Source organism: Aulonocara stuartgranti (assembly GCF_965226115.1).
Source record: "Aulonocara stuartgranti genome assembly, chromosome: 20".
In the NCBI taxonomy this organism is placed as follows: Eukaryota; Metazoa; Chordata; class Actinopteri; order Cichliformes; family Cichlidae; genus Aulonocara; species Aulonocara stuartgranti.
Window position 1 is genome coordinate 38058941 of NC_138956.1, and position 16861 is coordinate 38075801.

The 16861-nt window shown below is 50.1% G+C and overlaps 1 protein-coding gene and 1 long non-coding RNA gene across 2 annotated transcripts; both read right to left on the reverse strand.

Annotated features, from left to right (window-relative positions):
• Nucleotides 1-5020: 5020 nt before the first annotated feature.
• On the reverse strand, nucleotides 5021-10102 carry LOC309697830. The gene is made up of 2 exons (XR_014273931.1): nucleotides 9700-10102; nucleotides 5021-5189 (listed from the first exon to the last, which is right to left on the reverse strand). It is a non-coding gene; the product is annotated as an uncharacterized lncRNA (long non-coding RNA).
• Nucleotides 10103-13016: 2914 nt separating this feature from the next.
• LOC309697902 (uncharacterized protein) lies at nucleotides 13017-14655 on the reverse strand. The gene is made up of 3 exons (XM_082520110.1): nucleotides 14479-14655; nucleotides 14098-14237; nucleotides 13017-13607 (listed from the first exon to the last, which is right to left on the reverse strand). Exons 1-3 carry the CDS (start codon nucleotides 14497-14499, stop codon nucleotides 13418-13420), a joined length of 351 nt encoding a protein of 116 aa, XP_082376236.1. The 5' UTR covers nucleotides 14500-14655; the 3' UTR covers nucleotides 13017-13417.
• Nucleotides 14656-16861: the final 2206 nt, after the last annotated feature.

Here is a 16861-nt window from a genome sequence, read left to right on the forward strand (position 1 = left end):
TGGCTGCTTCATCCAGTGAGAGGTTGAAGAGTCTGGTGAAGATGAGGGTGAGCTGGTGGCCACACCCTCTTAGTACCTTGCCAGGTACTCCGTCTGGACCAGCCGCCTTCCTGGGGTTCACTGCTAGGAGCACACGTCTGACCTCGTGCTCTGTTACAGTGATGGAGCGGTGCAGGAAGGTGAGGATGAGGATGGGAGCAGGGCTGAGGCAGATGAGCGCTGCTGTTGTGGTGTTTCAAAGCGGGTGAAGAAGCTGTTTACTTCCTCTGCCGGCTGCTCACTCAGGTTTTCTGTTTTCACAGCCTCTGTGCTTGATGATGTCTTGTATTCGCAGGAGTCTGATGGCTTGTGGTAAAAGCTATCTCGCAGTCTGGAGGATCGGACTCCAATGCTGCGATAGCGTCTGCCAGATGGGAGGAGGGAGGTTGGCCCGCTTCAGGCGTCTCAGGAAGTTTAGGCGCTGCTGGGCCTTTTTGGTGATGGAGGTGGTGTTAGTCATCCAGGTGAGGTCGTCTGAGATGTGAACTTCCAGGAACTTGGTGAGCATTTTCAGGCCAGGTTGTAACAGTCTTTGTGGTGGGCCTGCACTGCGTCTGAGGGGGGTGTAGGCTGGGGAGAGCAGGAAGGAGAGGTGGTCAGACTGACCGAGGTGTGGGAGGGGTATGGCTCCATATGCATGCTTAATGTTGGAGTAAACATGATCTAGAGCAGGGGTCTCGAACTCCAGGCCTGGAGGGCCGGTGTCCTGCAGGCTTTAGATGTGTCCTTGATCCAACACAGCTGATTTAAACGGCTAAATGACCTCCTCAACATGTCTTGAAGTTCTCCAGAGGCCTGGGAATGAACTAATCATTTGATTCAGGTGTGCTGACCCAGGGTGAGATCTAAAACCTGCAGGACACCGGCTCTTGAAGCCTGGAGTTTGAGACCCCTGATCTAGAGTGTTCTCTCCTCTGGTGGGACATTTGACATGCTGATAGAACTTTGTGAGCACAGTCTTTATGTGGGCCTTATTAAAGTCACCTGCAATTATGTGAACACCGTCCGGGTGGGCCCGCCGCTGTTTGTTAATGGTGTTCAGCAGGATAGAGAGCGCCGTGGTTATGTTGGCGTCCGGTGGAATGTACATGGCCGTGATGATCACTACTGTTAGCTCCCTCGGCTGGCATCTTACTGAGGTTCGGGGAGCCGTGACGTTTATAATTGTCCCGTTGCTGCTCCAGCTTTCATGCATTTGTAAATACAATTGAAATTGCATTGAGAGACTCAGCTTAATTTGCTGGCAGGGGAAAGTCATTCAAAAGCAAACTAAACTAAACTGCTAAATCACAAACTAAACTCACTGGGAGACACATGTCACAGACAGACTAGACAAGGAACCAAACATAACCACACAGACATGACACATGAACCAGGGAGACTTAGTACAGGGGAGATGACATAACTAAGAAACAGGACTACACAGTAATCTAGAAATTAACTAGGTGCACTAAGCTAAGGCACAAAATAAATACAAAAGATACATAAACTCAAACACTGGGTCGCTTGACCCAGGACCATGACAACACAGGGAGATCCACACAGCATGAGGGACGACGCGACACTGACTCAGAGAAACACGGGGTTTAAATACACTGGGAAGTAACGAGGGGAATGAGACACAGAAGGAGGGCACAGCTGGGAGAAATCAGAACTGACGAGACAAGGAAGCAAAGCAGGACACATTCACATAAGACACAGACCTTCAAAGTAAAACAGGAAGTATAACACAGAGACGCGAACTTGACTAGGGGAGACAGAGCAACTAAGAAACACAGAGAACAACAACAAAGAGACATAGAGGGCGGCTACCAAATACTGAGAAAACTAAACAGAATACAAGAAAGCCAAACTAAGACACTAGACTATACGGCAACGACGACGACAGAGCTGTTCAGGGGGCCGGCCGCGCGGAAGGCAGCGGCAACGGCAGCGGCATGGAAACAGTTCTGGGGGCCGACCGTGCGGACGGCAACGGCGGCGACAGTGCTGGTCCGGAGGCCGCCCACGACGGCGATGACGTCCGGCTGGAGGCCCAGAAAGTGGACGATGCTGAGGTGCTGGATGTACCTTGGACGGCGGTGTAACAACCGCAGGACCAGGCGAGGCAGATGAAGACACGGAGGCTGGAGAAACCATAGGCGATGGCGTGGGAGCCACAGGTGTTGGCCGGGCTCACCCGAGCTTCCAGCAGGAGCAGATGCAGGGCCAGAGGGTATTGGGACCCCTGGCAGAATGTGTAGCCGACCAGGTGGGTGAGTGTGCAGACTAGGGGATTGAACTGAAGACTGAACTGGCGGCTGTTGTAACGGTTGTGGTGAGAGTAGAGTAGGTGGTGGAGTAGATGACTGCACAGGAAACTGAGCTAGAGGTAGTAATGACAGTTGGGGAGAAAGTGGAGCTGGTGGTTGAGTAGATGACTGAGCTAGCGGCCACTGAGCTAATGGTTCAGGTGCAAATGTAGCTGCTGATGACAGAGCCAATGGCTGAGCTACAGGGAGAGGGGACACTGAAGACGGAGCTATGGGTAGCGGGGATAAGGGCTGTGCTGCGGGCAGCAGTGACGATTGTGGTGGAGGTGTAGCTGGTGGAGGAGTGGCTGAATTGGCTGAATGGGCTCATTGAGTGCAGCACAGATGAGATCTTGGAGAGGCTTACGGCTGCCGTGAACACTCAGAATAAGATCTCTGGATCACATCTTGGAGCAGCTCACTGCGGTCGTGAGTTCTCAGAATCGTCTCTTTGAGCACAAGAACGACAACATCACGGAGCGTAAGTTTGATAACATCATGGAGAACCTCGCGGCTCTCCAACGGGAGATTGAGAGACCAGTGTTGGACTGTAGAACAGCTTTGAAATTCATATGAGTTGTTCGCACTAAAGTAAAAAGCACCATCACTTCATGCGGAGACCCTCTCGGCGCCAGCTGCGGTCTCAAGGCTGGAGCTGAACAACAACACCCTGATAACGACTGTGTTTAGTCTGTTCTTCCCATTCCATGCAAGGCCACCTGGGTTGGCTGGAAGACTGTTTACTTAGCCTGGCAGGGCGAAGGACACTGTCTCAGCTGAACTCTGGACACACACACACACACACATACACTGATACGCACTCATCCCCCTCCCTTTCCAAACGCCTTCGATGCTTGTTCCCTCCTGGGAACACGGCGGGTCTGAGCCCGTGCTGGAATAATAGCGCAGGGCAGGATGGCTGCTGTGTTTGCTTTGGCTTACTCCTCACCCCCCACCCGACCCTGTGGCTGGTCACGTGCTCCATAATGTTGTGCTGTGGACATTTATGTGCTTTCTGTGCAGAGGAGTTTTGTTGTTTCCTGTTCTCATGCTGTCCTCCCAGGAGCCCAGCATGAGCAGAGGTCTCTTTTTTTCCTCTTGTACTTTCCCATTGTAGTGTATATTTCAGTGTTTTTCTGTAACGCAGGTCCAACATCAACAGTACGGAGCATTCGCCTGCATCACATCTCATCAAAATGGAGACTCTAAGGAGTGCAGTTTCAGCAGAGTGAGCTCTACAAAAACCAGGTTGGAATTTATCCAGAATGCTGTTTTCATCCAGAACAGCTATAAGCTGCTTAGCAACAACCTTTTCTAAAATCTTAGCAATGAACGGTAATTTTGAAATCGGTCTGTAGCTACTGAGAAGAGAAGCATCAAGCTTAGGTTTTTTTAACAGTGGGTGAATGACAGCATTCTTACAATAAACAGGGACCTGACCAGAAACCAGTGAGGTATTGATAATTGTAAACACACGGACCGATAGACTGAAGGACATTTTTAAACACAGATCCAGGTAAAATATCAAGAGAGCAGGAGGACGCTTTCATCGAATTAACTAACTTGACCAGCTCTGGTAAGGACACAGGTAAAAATCTTTCTAAAATTACAGGCCTAGCTTGAGTTGGAGCAGACAAGAGAGACACAGAAGGAGAGAAACTGTTCCTCACTTTTTCAACGAAGAAAGAAAGACATTTTTCACAATCTTCATTTGATGAAATTGGGACAGCAAGTGGAGCAGGAGCAACAATATCACTAATGGTGTCGAATAGTGCCTTGGGGTTACCTCTGCTCTTAGACACTAAATCTGAGAAATAGGCCGCCCTCGCATCTCGAACTGAAGTGTTAAAAGAGACTAAAAGGTCCTTTAGATGAAGGAGATGGACATGCAAACGCGTTTTCCTCCATAAACGCTCAACCTTACGGCAGCAACGCTTTAAGAAGCGAATGCTGTCATTTACCGGAGCTAGTCTAGTTTTGACAGGACAAACATTGTCTAAAATACAAAGACAATGATTATTAAAAAGATTTCTTAACAGATGAACATTGTTATAAGGAGATAAAACTAAATTAAAAGCATCGGAAAATTTAACAGCAGTTAAATTTAAGATGCGAGAGCTAACCACATGTCGAATAGGAGAGAGGGACAGATGAAAAGAATACAGCGATGGTCTGAAATAAAAATGTCCTCAGTACAAAAAAAATTAATGTTTAAACCTAAAGTAAAAACAAGGTCCAGTGTGTGTCCTTGGGTGTGTGTGGGACCAGACACATGCTGAGTAAAATGAAAAGAATCCATGACGCTAAGGAAACCTCTGGCAAAGAGGTCAGAGTCATCATCAACGTGTATATTAAAATCCCCGACTATAACCAGTCTGGACAGCTTCAAAGTCGAGGATAAAAAGTCACTGAACTCCTTTAAAAACATGCTGTTTAGGCCAGGTGGACGATACATTACAGCGCAGTAAAACGGATCTTTATTTCCAATTCTAACCAGCTGTAGTTCAAACTATGAAACGTATCCGACCATTACTGAGCGACAGTAAAACCGGCTTCCAAACAGCGGAGCGACACCACCTCCTCGACCCGACGTCCGAGGCCGGCTGATGAAGGAGTACCCACTCGGGCAAAGTTCGATGAAGGATGAATAGTCACCATCGCTGTCACGGAAAAGAGGGACCCAGGCGCAGTTCTTGCTCACAGAAACACAGTGCGTTTATTTACAGTGAAACAGACAAGTCCAACAATCCATTCAAAAGTGCAATTTTCCAATCGTGCTCGTCCCTTGCTCCCAGTGCGTTCCGTGTAGTAACTCCCTTAGTGTGTGTGCTCCCCAACTCGCTTCTCCGCTCGCCCCTCCTGGAGGAAGAAGGAAAATCCAGCGTTAGCCACACGCTAGCCGAATAACACACTCACACTGCTCGCACAGACTATACCAGTTCGGAGTAATAATCCCACGTCGACTGTCGCCGCGAGTCCAGGTTAAATACCCCTTTCTAGCCTGGAGGAATGATTACCAACCACTGGTCAGGTAATCAGCTGCAGGTGGGCCGGCAACAGCGAAGAGGGACTCCCAATGACGACAGTCGCCAGGACACGCCTCTCCCACGGCGCACACTTCCGTAAACAACCCCGAGGGCCAGGGAGGGAGAAGCAAACACACATACAGAAAACATAAACACAAGCAGGGTCGTCCGGAAAGGGCCGTCCGACCGTGACAGTACCCCCCCTCTAACGGGAGCCTCCGGGCGACCTGGCAAACTTGTCCGGATGCCGGCGGCGGAATTCCCTCACCATGCGATGATCGAGAATGGCAGACCGCGGCACCCAAGAACGTTCTTCCGGACCGTACCCCTCCCAATCCACCAAAAACTGAAAGCCCCTACCGCGGCGCCGCGCATCCATTACGCGAGCAATGGAATACGCCGGGGCGCCGTCGATAATCTGGGCGGGTGGTGGGGGCCCATGGGGCGGGCACAAAGGGCTGGTCCGGACGGGCCTAACCTGAGAAACATGGAAGACGTTATGTACCTTCATAGCAGGCGGAAGGGCCAGCCGGACCGTCACCGGGTTCAGGACCTCCTGGATGGCAAAGGGGCCAAGAGACCGAGGGGCCAGTTTCTTGGACTCAGTCCGAAGAGGGATGTGCTTGCTGGAGAGCCACACCCGCTGGCCGACCAATGCCTTGTTCCGCTCGGCCGTTCTCAGGAGTGCTGCGCGCCTGGCCCGCCAGTCCCGACGACAGCGCCTAAGGTGGTGCTGGACCGAGGGAACCGCCAGCTCTCCCTCAGAGATGGAGAGGAGAGGGGGTTGATACCCCAGCGACGCCTCGAAGGGCGAGAGTCCAGTCGCTGATGACGTGCTTGCGTTGTGGGCATACTCCACCCAGGCCAACTGCTCGCTCCAGGTCGCTTGGTTCGATGATGCGACGCAACGCAACATGGCCTCCAGCTCTTGATTGGCCCTTTCGGTCTGACCATTAGTTTGGGGGTGGAACCCGGAGGACAAACTGACCTGAGCTCCCAATTCTGCACAGAACTCCTTCCAAACCCGCGAGGTGAACTGAGGGCCACGGTCGGAAACAATGTCCTGGGGTATGCCGTGGAGCCGAAACACATGCTGCGTCAGTAACTGGGCCGTCTCCAAGGCAGAAGGGAGCTTGGGCAGAGCAATGAAGTGGGCGGCCTTGGAAAAACGGTCAATAATGGTTAGAATGGAGGTGTTACCTGCAGAGGGAGGCAAGCCGGTGACGAAGTCCAGGGCGATGTGCGACCACGGGCGTTTTGGAGTGGGTAACGGTCGCAGGAGGCCAGAAGCAGGTGAGTTGGAGGTTTTGTTCCGTGCGCACACCGGGCATGCCGCAACATAGTTCTGGACATCGAGAACAAGAGAGGGCCACCAAAACAAACGTCGTAGAAAGGAGACTGTGCGATTTTTACCTGGGTGGCACGAAAACTTGGCAGTATGTGCCCAGTGAATGACCTGACTACGCGCTGCGGCCGGAACATAAAGCGTCCATTTCGGACCCGTGCCAGGGTCGGGCTCCTGTCGCTGGGCGTCCCTGACCACCTTTTCAATCTCCCATGTTAGTGCACCCACAATGCAGGTGGGGGGCAGGATGGGTTTTTCCTTCTCGTCCTCATCGGTCACGGGTGCGAACTGGCGCGACAACGCGTCTGGCTTAGTGTTCCTAGAACCGGGCCTGTAAGTAATGGAGAAGTGAAAACGAGTAAAAAATAAGGCCCACCTGGCTTGTCGGGCGTTGAGGCGCTTGGCTGCCTGGAGATACGCCAGATTTTTGTGGTCCGTCCACACCACGAAAGGCTGCTCAGTGCCCTCCAGCCAATGTCGCCATTCCTCGAGGGCCCACTTGATGGCGAGCAACTCCCGGTCGCCCACATCGTAATTTCTCTCGGCCTGAGACAACCTGCGGGAGAAGAACGCACAGGGATTAAACTTGCCGTCGATCCGTTGGGAGAGAACCGCCCCCACGCCCGAATCGGACGCGTCCACCTCGATGACGAAAGGCTGGCCGAGGTCCGCCTGGACGAGGACCGGAGCCGAGGAAAACAGGTGCTTGAGCCGATCAAACGCTTGCTGGGCTGCGGAGGACCACTGGAAAGACAACTTAGGAGAAGTTAGGTTGGTTAGAGGAAGGGCTACCTTGCTGAAATCCCTGATAAAGCGGCGGTAGAAATTGGCGAAGCCCAGGAACCTCTGCACCTCCTTGCGGGTCTTGGGAATAGGCCATTCCACTACGGCTTTGACTTTAGCCGGGTCAGCTCGCAAACGCCCCTGTTCCACAATGAAACCCAGAAAAGAAACAGTTTCCACATGGAACTCACATTTCTCCGCTTTCACAAAAAGGCGGTTCTCCAATAGGCGCCGTAGGACCAGACGTACATGGTTGATGTGCTCAGTCTGCGACCTGGAAAAAATCAGAATGTCATCCAGATACACGAAGACAAAATGGTTAATAAAGTCCCTGAGCACATCATTAATCAGGGCCTGGAAGACCGCAGGGGCGTTAGTGAGACCGAAGGGCATCACTAAGTATTCGACGTGCCCCAGGTGGGTGTTGAAAGCCGTCTTCCACTCGTCACCCTTGCGGATGCGAACCAGATGATAGGCACTCCGAAGATCCAGTTTGGTGAACAGGACTGCCCCCTGTAATAGTTCGAATGCCGAGGCCAGCAGGGGGAGTGGATATTTATTCCTAACAGTGATCTTGTTCAGCCCTCGAAAGTCAATGCAGGGACGCAGGCTCTTATCTTTCTTCTTTACAAAGAAGAATCCTGCTGCTAAAGGCGAAGTAGATGGGCGAATAATACCTGTGACCAGAGACTCCGTTATGTAGCATTCCATGGTCTCGCGTTCCGGTTTAGACAGACTGTAGAGCCGACTTGCTGGCAGGGGAGCGCCTGGGAGTAGGTCGATTCCACAGTCGTAAGGCCGATGTGGAGGCAAAGACAACGCCTTATTTTTGCTGAATACCTGGCCGAGGTCGTGGTAGTCGGCGGGCACCAAGGAAAGGTCGGGGGGTGAGGAGCTTTTCGCAGAGGCGGTCCCAGGATTGTCCGGGACAGCGGCAAGTAAACATTGTTCATGACACCGCGTGCTCCAGCCAGTTACACACCCTTTGGCCCAGTCGATTTGGGGGTTGTGATGTTGGAGCCAAGGAAATCCCAGTACCAGTGGGGTGTGGGGGGCTTTGAATACCAACAAACTGATCTTCTCAGAGTGATTTCCCGAAATAATGAGTGTAACCTCCTGAGTGCGATGTGTGACGGAGGCTAGATGGCCGCCATTTAAGGCTGAGACCTTCAGGACCTCTGGAAGGGGAAGTAGGGGCAGGCCTAAGATGTTGGCTAACTCTTCGTCTAGGAAATTTTGTTCAGAACCAGAGTCAATGAGTGCGCAGCAGGAGTGAGTGAGGGAGTGAGACATTAATTTAGCAGGGCAGCTGAGGTAAGGGAACACTTTTGTTGTGGCGCCCGCCAGTATCCCCACAATTACTGACGGGCCGACTCTTTTACTCGGTCTGGGCAGGAGTCAACAAAATGTCCTCTTTTTCCACAAAGAAAGCACTCACCAGTCCGTTGTTTGCGCCCCAGTCTAGAGGAGGAAAGCTTGGCTCCGCCGAGCTGCATGGGTTGCTCTTCATCCCCGTGTTGCTCCTCCTCCTCACTTCTCCACATCAGAGTAGGAAGGTCCCTAGATGTACCCGTGCCCCCAGCAGGCCGCCGACCATCCCCGGCTCTTCTGCCGAACTCTCGCATGTGGTCGTCTAAGTCAATACACATATTGATTAGAGCAGACAAAGCTTTAGGCAGTTCCTTGGTTGCTAACTCACGCTTAATATTCTCATTAAGGCTGTTGAGGAAGGCTCCACGCAGTGCTTTCTCCTCCCAGCCCGACTCCTCCGCCAGGATCCAGAACTCCACGGAAAAGTCAGCAACACTCCTCCTACCTTGCTTCAGAGAAAACATGCGATGACCTGCAGCATCCGAGCTAGCGCCTTTATCAAACACACAGCGAAACTTGCTGAGAAAGACGTCATATGACACAGAGGGCTGGGTATTTAAAACTGCCTGAGCCCATTGAAGCGCCCGTCCAGTCATAAGTTGCACCAAATAAGCGATTTTAGCAGAATCAGAGGCAAAGGCACAAGGTTGCTGTCTAAACACAAGAGAGCATTGCGTCAAAAAACCCCGGCTCCTCCCCAACTCGCCGTCAAATTTTTCAGGTGCGGGGAGTGAGTACTCTCGCTGCCGCGGTGGAGGTGAAGGAGGAAGCAGACAGGCTGCCGCGGCTTCCAGCGAAGGGGCGGGCTGCGTTGGAGCCGTATTAGGTGAGGAAATCAACATACCTTTAAGCTCTGTCATGGCTTGCAGAAGCGCGGTTTGTTCCTTTGAAACGTGCTTCAGCATTTCCTCGTGTCGCTCCAAAACCTCCGCTTGGATAGACAGCTGGCGTGAAGCAGAATCCGCTGGGTCCATGGTGGTGGGATTATTCTGTCACGGAAAAGAGGGACCCAGGCGCGGTTCTTGCTCACAGAAACACAGTGCGTTTATTTACAGTGAAACAGACAAGTCCAACAATCCATTCAAAAGTGCAATTTTCCAATCGTGCTCGTCCCTTGCTCCCAGTGCGTTCCGTGTAGTAACTCCCTTAGTGTGTGTGCTCCCCAACTCGCTTCTCCGCTCGCCCCTCCTGGAGGAAGAAGGAAAATCCAGCGTTAGCCACACGCTAGCCGAATAACACACTCACACCGCTCGCACAGACTATACCAGTTCGGAGTAATAATCCCACGTCGACTGTCGCCGCGAGTCCAGGTTAAATACCCCTTTCTAGCCTGGAGGAATGATTACCAACCACTGGTCAGGTAATCAGCTGCAGGTGGGCCGGCAACAGCGAAGAGGGACTCCCAATGACGACAGTCGCCAGGACACGCCTCTCCCACGGCGCACACTTCCGTAAACAACCCCGAGGGCCAGGGAGGGAGAAGCAAACACACATACAGAAAACATAAACACAAGCAGGGTCGTCCGGAAAGGGCCGTCCGACCGTGACAATCGCGCTGCCAGGTTTCAGTTAGAAATAAGAAGTCCAGTTTTTTTGGAAAGAATAAAATCGTTCAGCAGGAACGTTTTATTAGTCATTGATCGAGCGTTGAAAAGCGCCACTCTCAGCGAAGTAGAAGACATCTCATTGACAGAAGCGGCCCGATTTAGGGGACGAAGAAACAGAGAGTTTGATCCGCGACGCTCATAAATTCCACTCACCGCGGGGATGGAAGGCCAAACAACCGGAGAGTCTGGATGAACACTCCTGAGGTAGCGCCGCCTCATAGATCCAGGCACAGCTAGTTCCCGCTTCCAGAACAGTCTGAGTTTTACCTGGACACCTGCTCTTCCTCTCCTCCTCCGTGATTTGCGTGGACCCAGAAAGGCTCCACAGATGACACCTAACGAAGATCCAGACACTGGTGTCGGCAGCGGAGGATGGAAAATACCGCAGGAGGATGAGGCATCTTGACTTAACATAAAGGATCGGATGGATGACAGCATCAGGCGATCACAGACAAGGGCAGCCAACACATTAGTGACAAAAAGCGAAAGAAGAAAGGCCGAGAAAAACAGCACAGAAACTACGGCCGGCAGCGGCAAAGCCAGACACAAGCTGTCCAAATTCATGGGCTGCAACCTCCTGAGGACGCATTTGTAGGCCGATTACGTCACAGTGACGCAGGCTGTCCAAATTCAAAGACTCCTCTGAATGCAGCCGACAAACGCGTCCTCCTTTTCCCCGAATTTGAAGGATGGGTCGGGTGTGTCCTTCGTGGCCCGCCATATCCACCATATCGACGTTTTTGGAGACGTCTGTTACCCACCAGCTCGATAGCGAGCCGAGAGCTCGAGGGTCACTGGAGCCGCTGAGAACGCCACAACTCCGGCACATCATTTTCAGATCACCGCGGTCTTTCGCTACTCGGGTTAAACGTAATATATAAGTCACTTAGACAACCTAAAAATGTTACTGTTGGGCTTTTTTCAGTGTTTTGTTTGTTCGTGAGTAAATCGGTTTGGCTGAGATTAAAGTTATTAGATTAGATTAGATAAAACATTATTAATCCATCGGGTGGGTTCCTCCTTGGTTTTCACACAGCTGAATAAACATCAAACAGAAAACTGATTAAACAGACGTGTGAGACGGTCGAGAGTTTACGCGGTCTGTGTGGGCCTGTCGCTACCCGATCCGTACCAGAAACCCGATCGGTACCCCGCATGCGCAAATCTTACGTCACTTCCTCTCTTTGCCAACATTGCGACATTCAATATATTTGAATGACACGGTTAGCGCCCAGTTAGCTCCTAGCATTTCTCAACAGCTCTGCCTCCTTTTCGACTACCGGGACATTTAAGCAATGGACACCGCCGTATACAAACAAATTCATGCTTTTCTCCTCAACAGAGAGCGTCCCCCGACTGAACAACAGCGCCGTAAAATAAGAAGAATGGCACCTAATTACAGAGTTAATAATACAGATTTTGTAATATCTCACGTGTAGATTCATCAGCCAGATGAAGTGTTTACTGACAATTGACAGTGATAGCGCACATCATCATCACTATTCCAACAATCCTCTCCTCACAGACAAGCATAAACACACTCGACTATCACTAAATCAGATTTAACACACGTTTGTAATGACGCTAATTCAGTTTATAATAGGCTTTATTCGCTCAGTCAGCAGGTGGCGGTATCCTCGTACATTGGGAGTAAACTGCCATTAAACGAACAGAAGAAGAAGAAAACATTGCACATGCGCAGTACGGATCGGGTAGACCCGATTTGTACGGTCAGACTTTGCACATGCGCAGTAAGGATCGAGAGTCCTGATCTGTCACTATCTTTTTATTTTTCGTTTTTGTCTACATTATATTAAATGTTTCATTATCGGAAACATTTTAAGAGATACTTATTATTCTTAACATCTCAACAGGTACTCTGACCCGTAACTATCGTAAAACGCTTCGACTGGAAGTAGACACCTTTGGCGCATGCGGGGTACGGATCGGGTTTCCGGTACGGATCAGGTAGTGACAGGGCCGATGCAGCCCATGAATTTGGACACAGCTACAGGCGCCATCGTACCGGAACCGGAAGATGAGGGGTTGAAGGATGGATCCTGGCCTGTGGGAGCAGACAGCTGCCAGCTAGCAAAAAAAGATTTTAAAAAAACTATTGCACAACCAAAAGGTTTCTGGGGGGGAAACATATAAGTCCGTCTCTCTCCATGTATTCGCGTGCAAGCACGTCGCTCCCATAAATCACAGAGAGGGCAGTGGCGCACACTAATGACCTCATAACCCCTTGACTTATGTTATTATTACAGAGACACCACACCATTGTGACTGTTACAAGTTCCACAGGGTTCAGTGCTACAACAACATTTATTTTTACATTTAACTAGGTTCTGCTAAGCAATATTATTATATAACGCTATATATACACTTTCATTGCTTTATCTGTCTATTAGCACTGTGCTTATATGTAAAACCAGGCATCAGCAAGTAAAACACATTTAGTGCACTACAAATCCTTTGATGAATACGAGGCTTTAATAGTTTTACTGAAGCTCAGTGAGGTACATAAAAATCCAGCATTTTGATAATACAAAACAAACATTTTCACATTGGTACTGACCAGAAATATTCTGAAATGACTATGATATTATCAAGTTACTGCGTATTACATGATGCATGTAAAGAATAAAATGTGATATTCAGATGCACATTGAACAGATCAGTACACTGAATTTTTCTAGAAAAAAGGATTCAGGTTGCTTTGAAACGAGCAACACTGCCACAAAATTCATGAAGTTTTATCTCATGTAAACAAACATGTCATTGACATATAGGTAAGTTTAAAAAACGATGACTTGGTCGCATTTTACATGCACACTCATATATAACCTGATAAACAGTATTTCCTAGTTACAAATAAATACATTCAATATAGGCACAGCCAGCAACTAAAAGCAGGTTGTTACGGCACATTCAGCACAGCCTGGCGTCCGGCCGTCATTCCTTCGCGACACAGGTGCATCCGACCGCCAGATCGAACGGACAGCTGCAATACCCATGCGTGCCTATGCTCTCGTACACCTGAATCTGTACGAAGATTGGTCTGGCCACCATGTTCTCCACACTGCAAGGCATGCATTTGGCCTCCTTGATCGTCTGTGGTTCTCGGCCTGCTTTAGAGTTGTTTCTGAAACACAGGAAAACAAAGTCCACGGATAAACGGAAGTGTTCAGGTGTGACAGTGTCAGACATTAAGATCTGCTCACGCTGGACTCAAAAGCCTGTGAATTTTAGCTCTAACACATGTGCTTGTCCCAGCACTGTGTCCAACCTTTCCTCTGCTAAAATCAATGTTGAAATCCAGTTTTTATGGCTGGGTGGCATAAAGTCTGCAGCAAGATTGGACTGACAGGGCATTACCCAGTAATCCTCCACGACTTCCTGCTTATTTGTGACGGTAATGAGATCATAATTTACAAAATGAACATTGTGTTTTATTCAGTAAGACCTGAAACCAGCGACTGAGACCATGAAGTCATGAGGGCAGTTTAGAGTGGCCCCCACTGAAAGTGCATCCTTACACTCCTGAAGCACCAGTCGTATATATACAGCTGTGTTTGTATGATCAATGAAGCCTAAACTTTTGTTCTTTCCTGGCTTTAAGTAAGTAAACTCACTGTAGTTTCCAGGGCGCGACTGAAGAATTATGGAGGTCGGACACATGAGTGAAGTACTGCCTGTGATAGTGCTGAGCATGGTTGCAGTTTTGAGGACAAACCGGGCTGCTGAACGCTGTCCCCATCAGTCCCAGGAAGAGCTGGAAGACAAGCACACATTTTGACACAATGACACCGATCAGAGGCTTTGACTGATCTGTCTCCAACGTCCCTCCAAAAGAAGCTCGATGAAAACGCTTTGCTCTGTACACACACATCACACAGGTTTGTGTAGTAATGAGCTGTGCAGTCCAAAGCTGTTTCCAGGCTGTCACTGTGAGGTGAAGCCAGAGCGTACAAAGCATCTGCACACCTGTTCTCCAGGTGACGGCTCGTACTCACCAGAATAGCGCTGGAGTTCATGCTGAAGCTGCTGAGCTGGAATGCGTCTCCTCCTGTTCACCTGTGTAAACTCTCTGCTGGCACAGAGCTGCTGGTGTCTCCCTGTCTGAGCACACCTGTTTTATCCTGTCACTCGCTGATGAAAGCTCATTTGCATTGTGCGGGGGAGGTGGCGGAGCCGTGTCAGCGGGATGTCATCATCGCGCGTACACATCAGTCAGCGAGTGTGTACGTGGTTGAAGTTTGTTTTGTGTCGGGGCTAAATTTAGTCTGAACCTGCAGGCTTTCAGTCAGCTTTAAGCTTCATTGTTCCCGAGGGAAACTTTCAAGTTTCAAAGCAAAGAGAGAAAATCAAAGGTGAAAACATAACATGATATTTCAAAAGGTAAAAGGCTGTAACAGAATTAAACACACATTTAATTATTTCATGTAATTGAGCTCTTTTAGATATGTTATCATATCCTGTAGTTGGCTTTTGACTTCCTGACCTGCTGATCAGTTTGAAGTTATCCTGGATTATTGAGCACTTTCAGACTTCTTCTCTGGTTTTCAGGCTCTTATTTTGTCAAGTCAGCCTTTGGGATGATCAGTCAGAATAAATACTGACATTTATCACGGCTTAAGGGAAACGACATTTGACCTGATGCAGCTACAACTGATACGACCTGCGTTTGGTTTCATGTCCAAACTGAGCGTCAGTGTTCAAATGTCTCGTTATCCAGTCATTTCCCTCGAGGTTCAAAATTCCCAGGCTCGGGACACCGTGACAGGGATTTCCTCGTCTTCTGCTACATCACCAAAGCGCAGCTTCCCTGGAATTTGACCCGGCCTGACACCCACACACCGATAGAAGTCCTGATGCAAGTGTGGGTTGGAACAAGTAGGAACAAGCCTGCTGCCTACTCTCACTACTTTCACAACACCTGAAGCGCTCACCTAATGAAATTCCAAACAGGCAAAGCTATAAATAGAAATCTTGGAGGCCAAGCAGATACAGGCTTTGGAGCCAAGCAGCTTTGGATTCAGGAAATGTGCGTGTTCATGAACAAAGCTGCACACGCTGAGTTTCATCACTATCCCACACACCTTACAGTGAGAGCAACAGTTTTCTGTGAATGAACCTTATAGTGCAGATTAACTTGAATCCCCAGATTAACTGGGATTGTCTTTTTTTTGTTGCCTGTGCCATTTGGTTCTTTAACCGTCAGAATTGTTGTCTGAAGACCAACAAGGAGACCCAATGGATTTACTTTGCCAAGTGGACCATCACGGCCTTGCCGTATTGGTCCATTTGATCGACCTTTGTTGTTATTATTTATTTTATTTTCAGTTGTTACAGACGGGACAGACATGACTGAGGGACAGGAAAGGGAGAAAGAAAGATAAAGGAAAAGAAAAACAGAGCAACATACTAAACACAACACCATCACGTTAATCTAGCTAAGTGTAAACAGCAGTGAATACTAAATACTGAATGTTGTTGTGTAGCAAGCAGGACCGACAGCGCACAATGTGCTTGTGTAGTTTATGTCTATGAACAGTGAACACCCGTGTGCACACCTGTGTGGATCAGCGCGCTTGTATTCAAAAGGTTTCCCCATGTAACGGTCTGCAAGAGGATGTAGAGAGCCATAGCCCCGTCTCCCAGGGCATGAATCAGGCACGGTCCAGGCTCCAGACATCCAGAGGCCCCAGAATACGAGGACACAAGGAGGACCACCAGGGGGGCATCAGTGCCCCCCTCCTGGGAAGAGCTGAGGAGAGCCCCAGACGAGGGGTCACCCAGCAGCCACGGAGCAGAAGCCAGAGGGGGCTGCACTGGTGCGTCTATCGGCTCTGCCGGCAGCCAGCTGTGCCAGAGTGAACCGAGCCGCAGGCCCAGAGGCCCGAGGGCCCCCCACGCTCCGGAAGAGGCCTGACCAAGCAACAGGCACCAGGCCCCGCCAAGTAGTCACCGGGAGTGAGCTGGTACATACCTGAGCGCCCAGCCCCGGACACCAAGAACCACCAACGCACCGACCCCTGAGGGCATCAGTCCGGCAGGGAGTGTGGTGAGGGGAGATAGGCCTCCACACTTTGGAGGGCCTGGCAGTTCCCAGAGAGGTGGAGTCTAAGACCCGACCTGACATATAGACACAGACAAACAGGCACACACAGACACAAACATGCATTCCCACCCTCATGCACACATATACAAACACTCAGCACTCACCCAACGTAAGGATGGACATAAATGGACATGTACACACAATCACACTCCCCAAACAAACAAACAAACTCTATACCCTGGGTCCAGGTACCCTCGGCACCTAGACCCAGGAGATGTTACCCTTTCCCCCGGGTGGAGGCAAGCAGACCGCCCCAGGCTCTGCAGCAGCAGGGA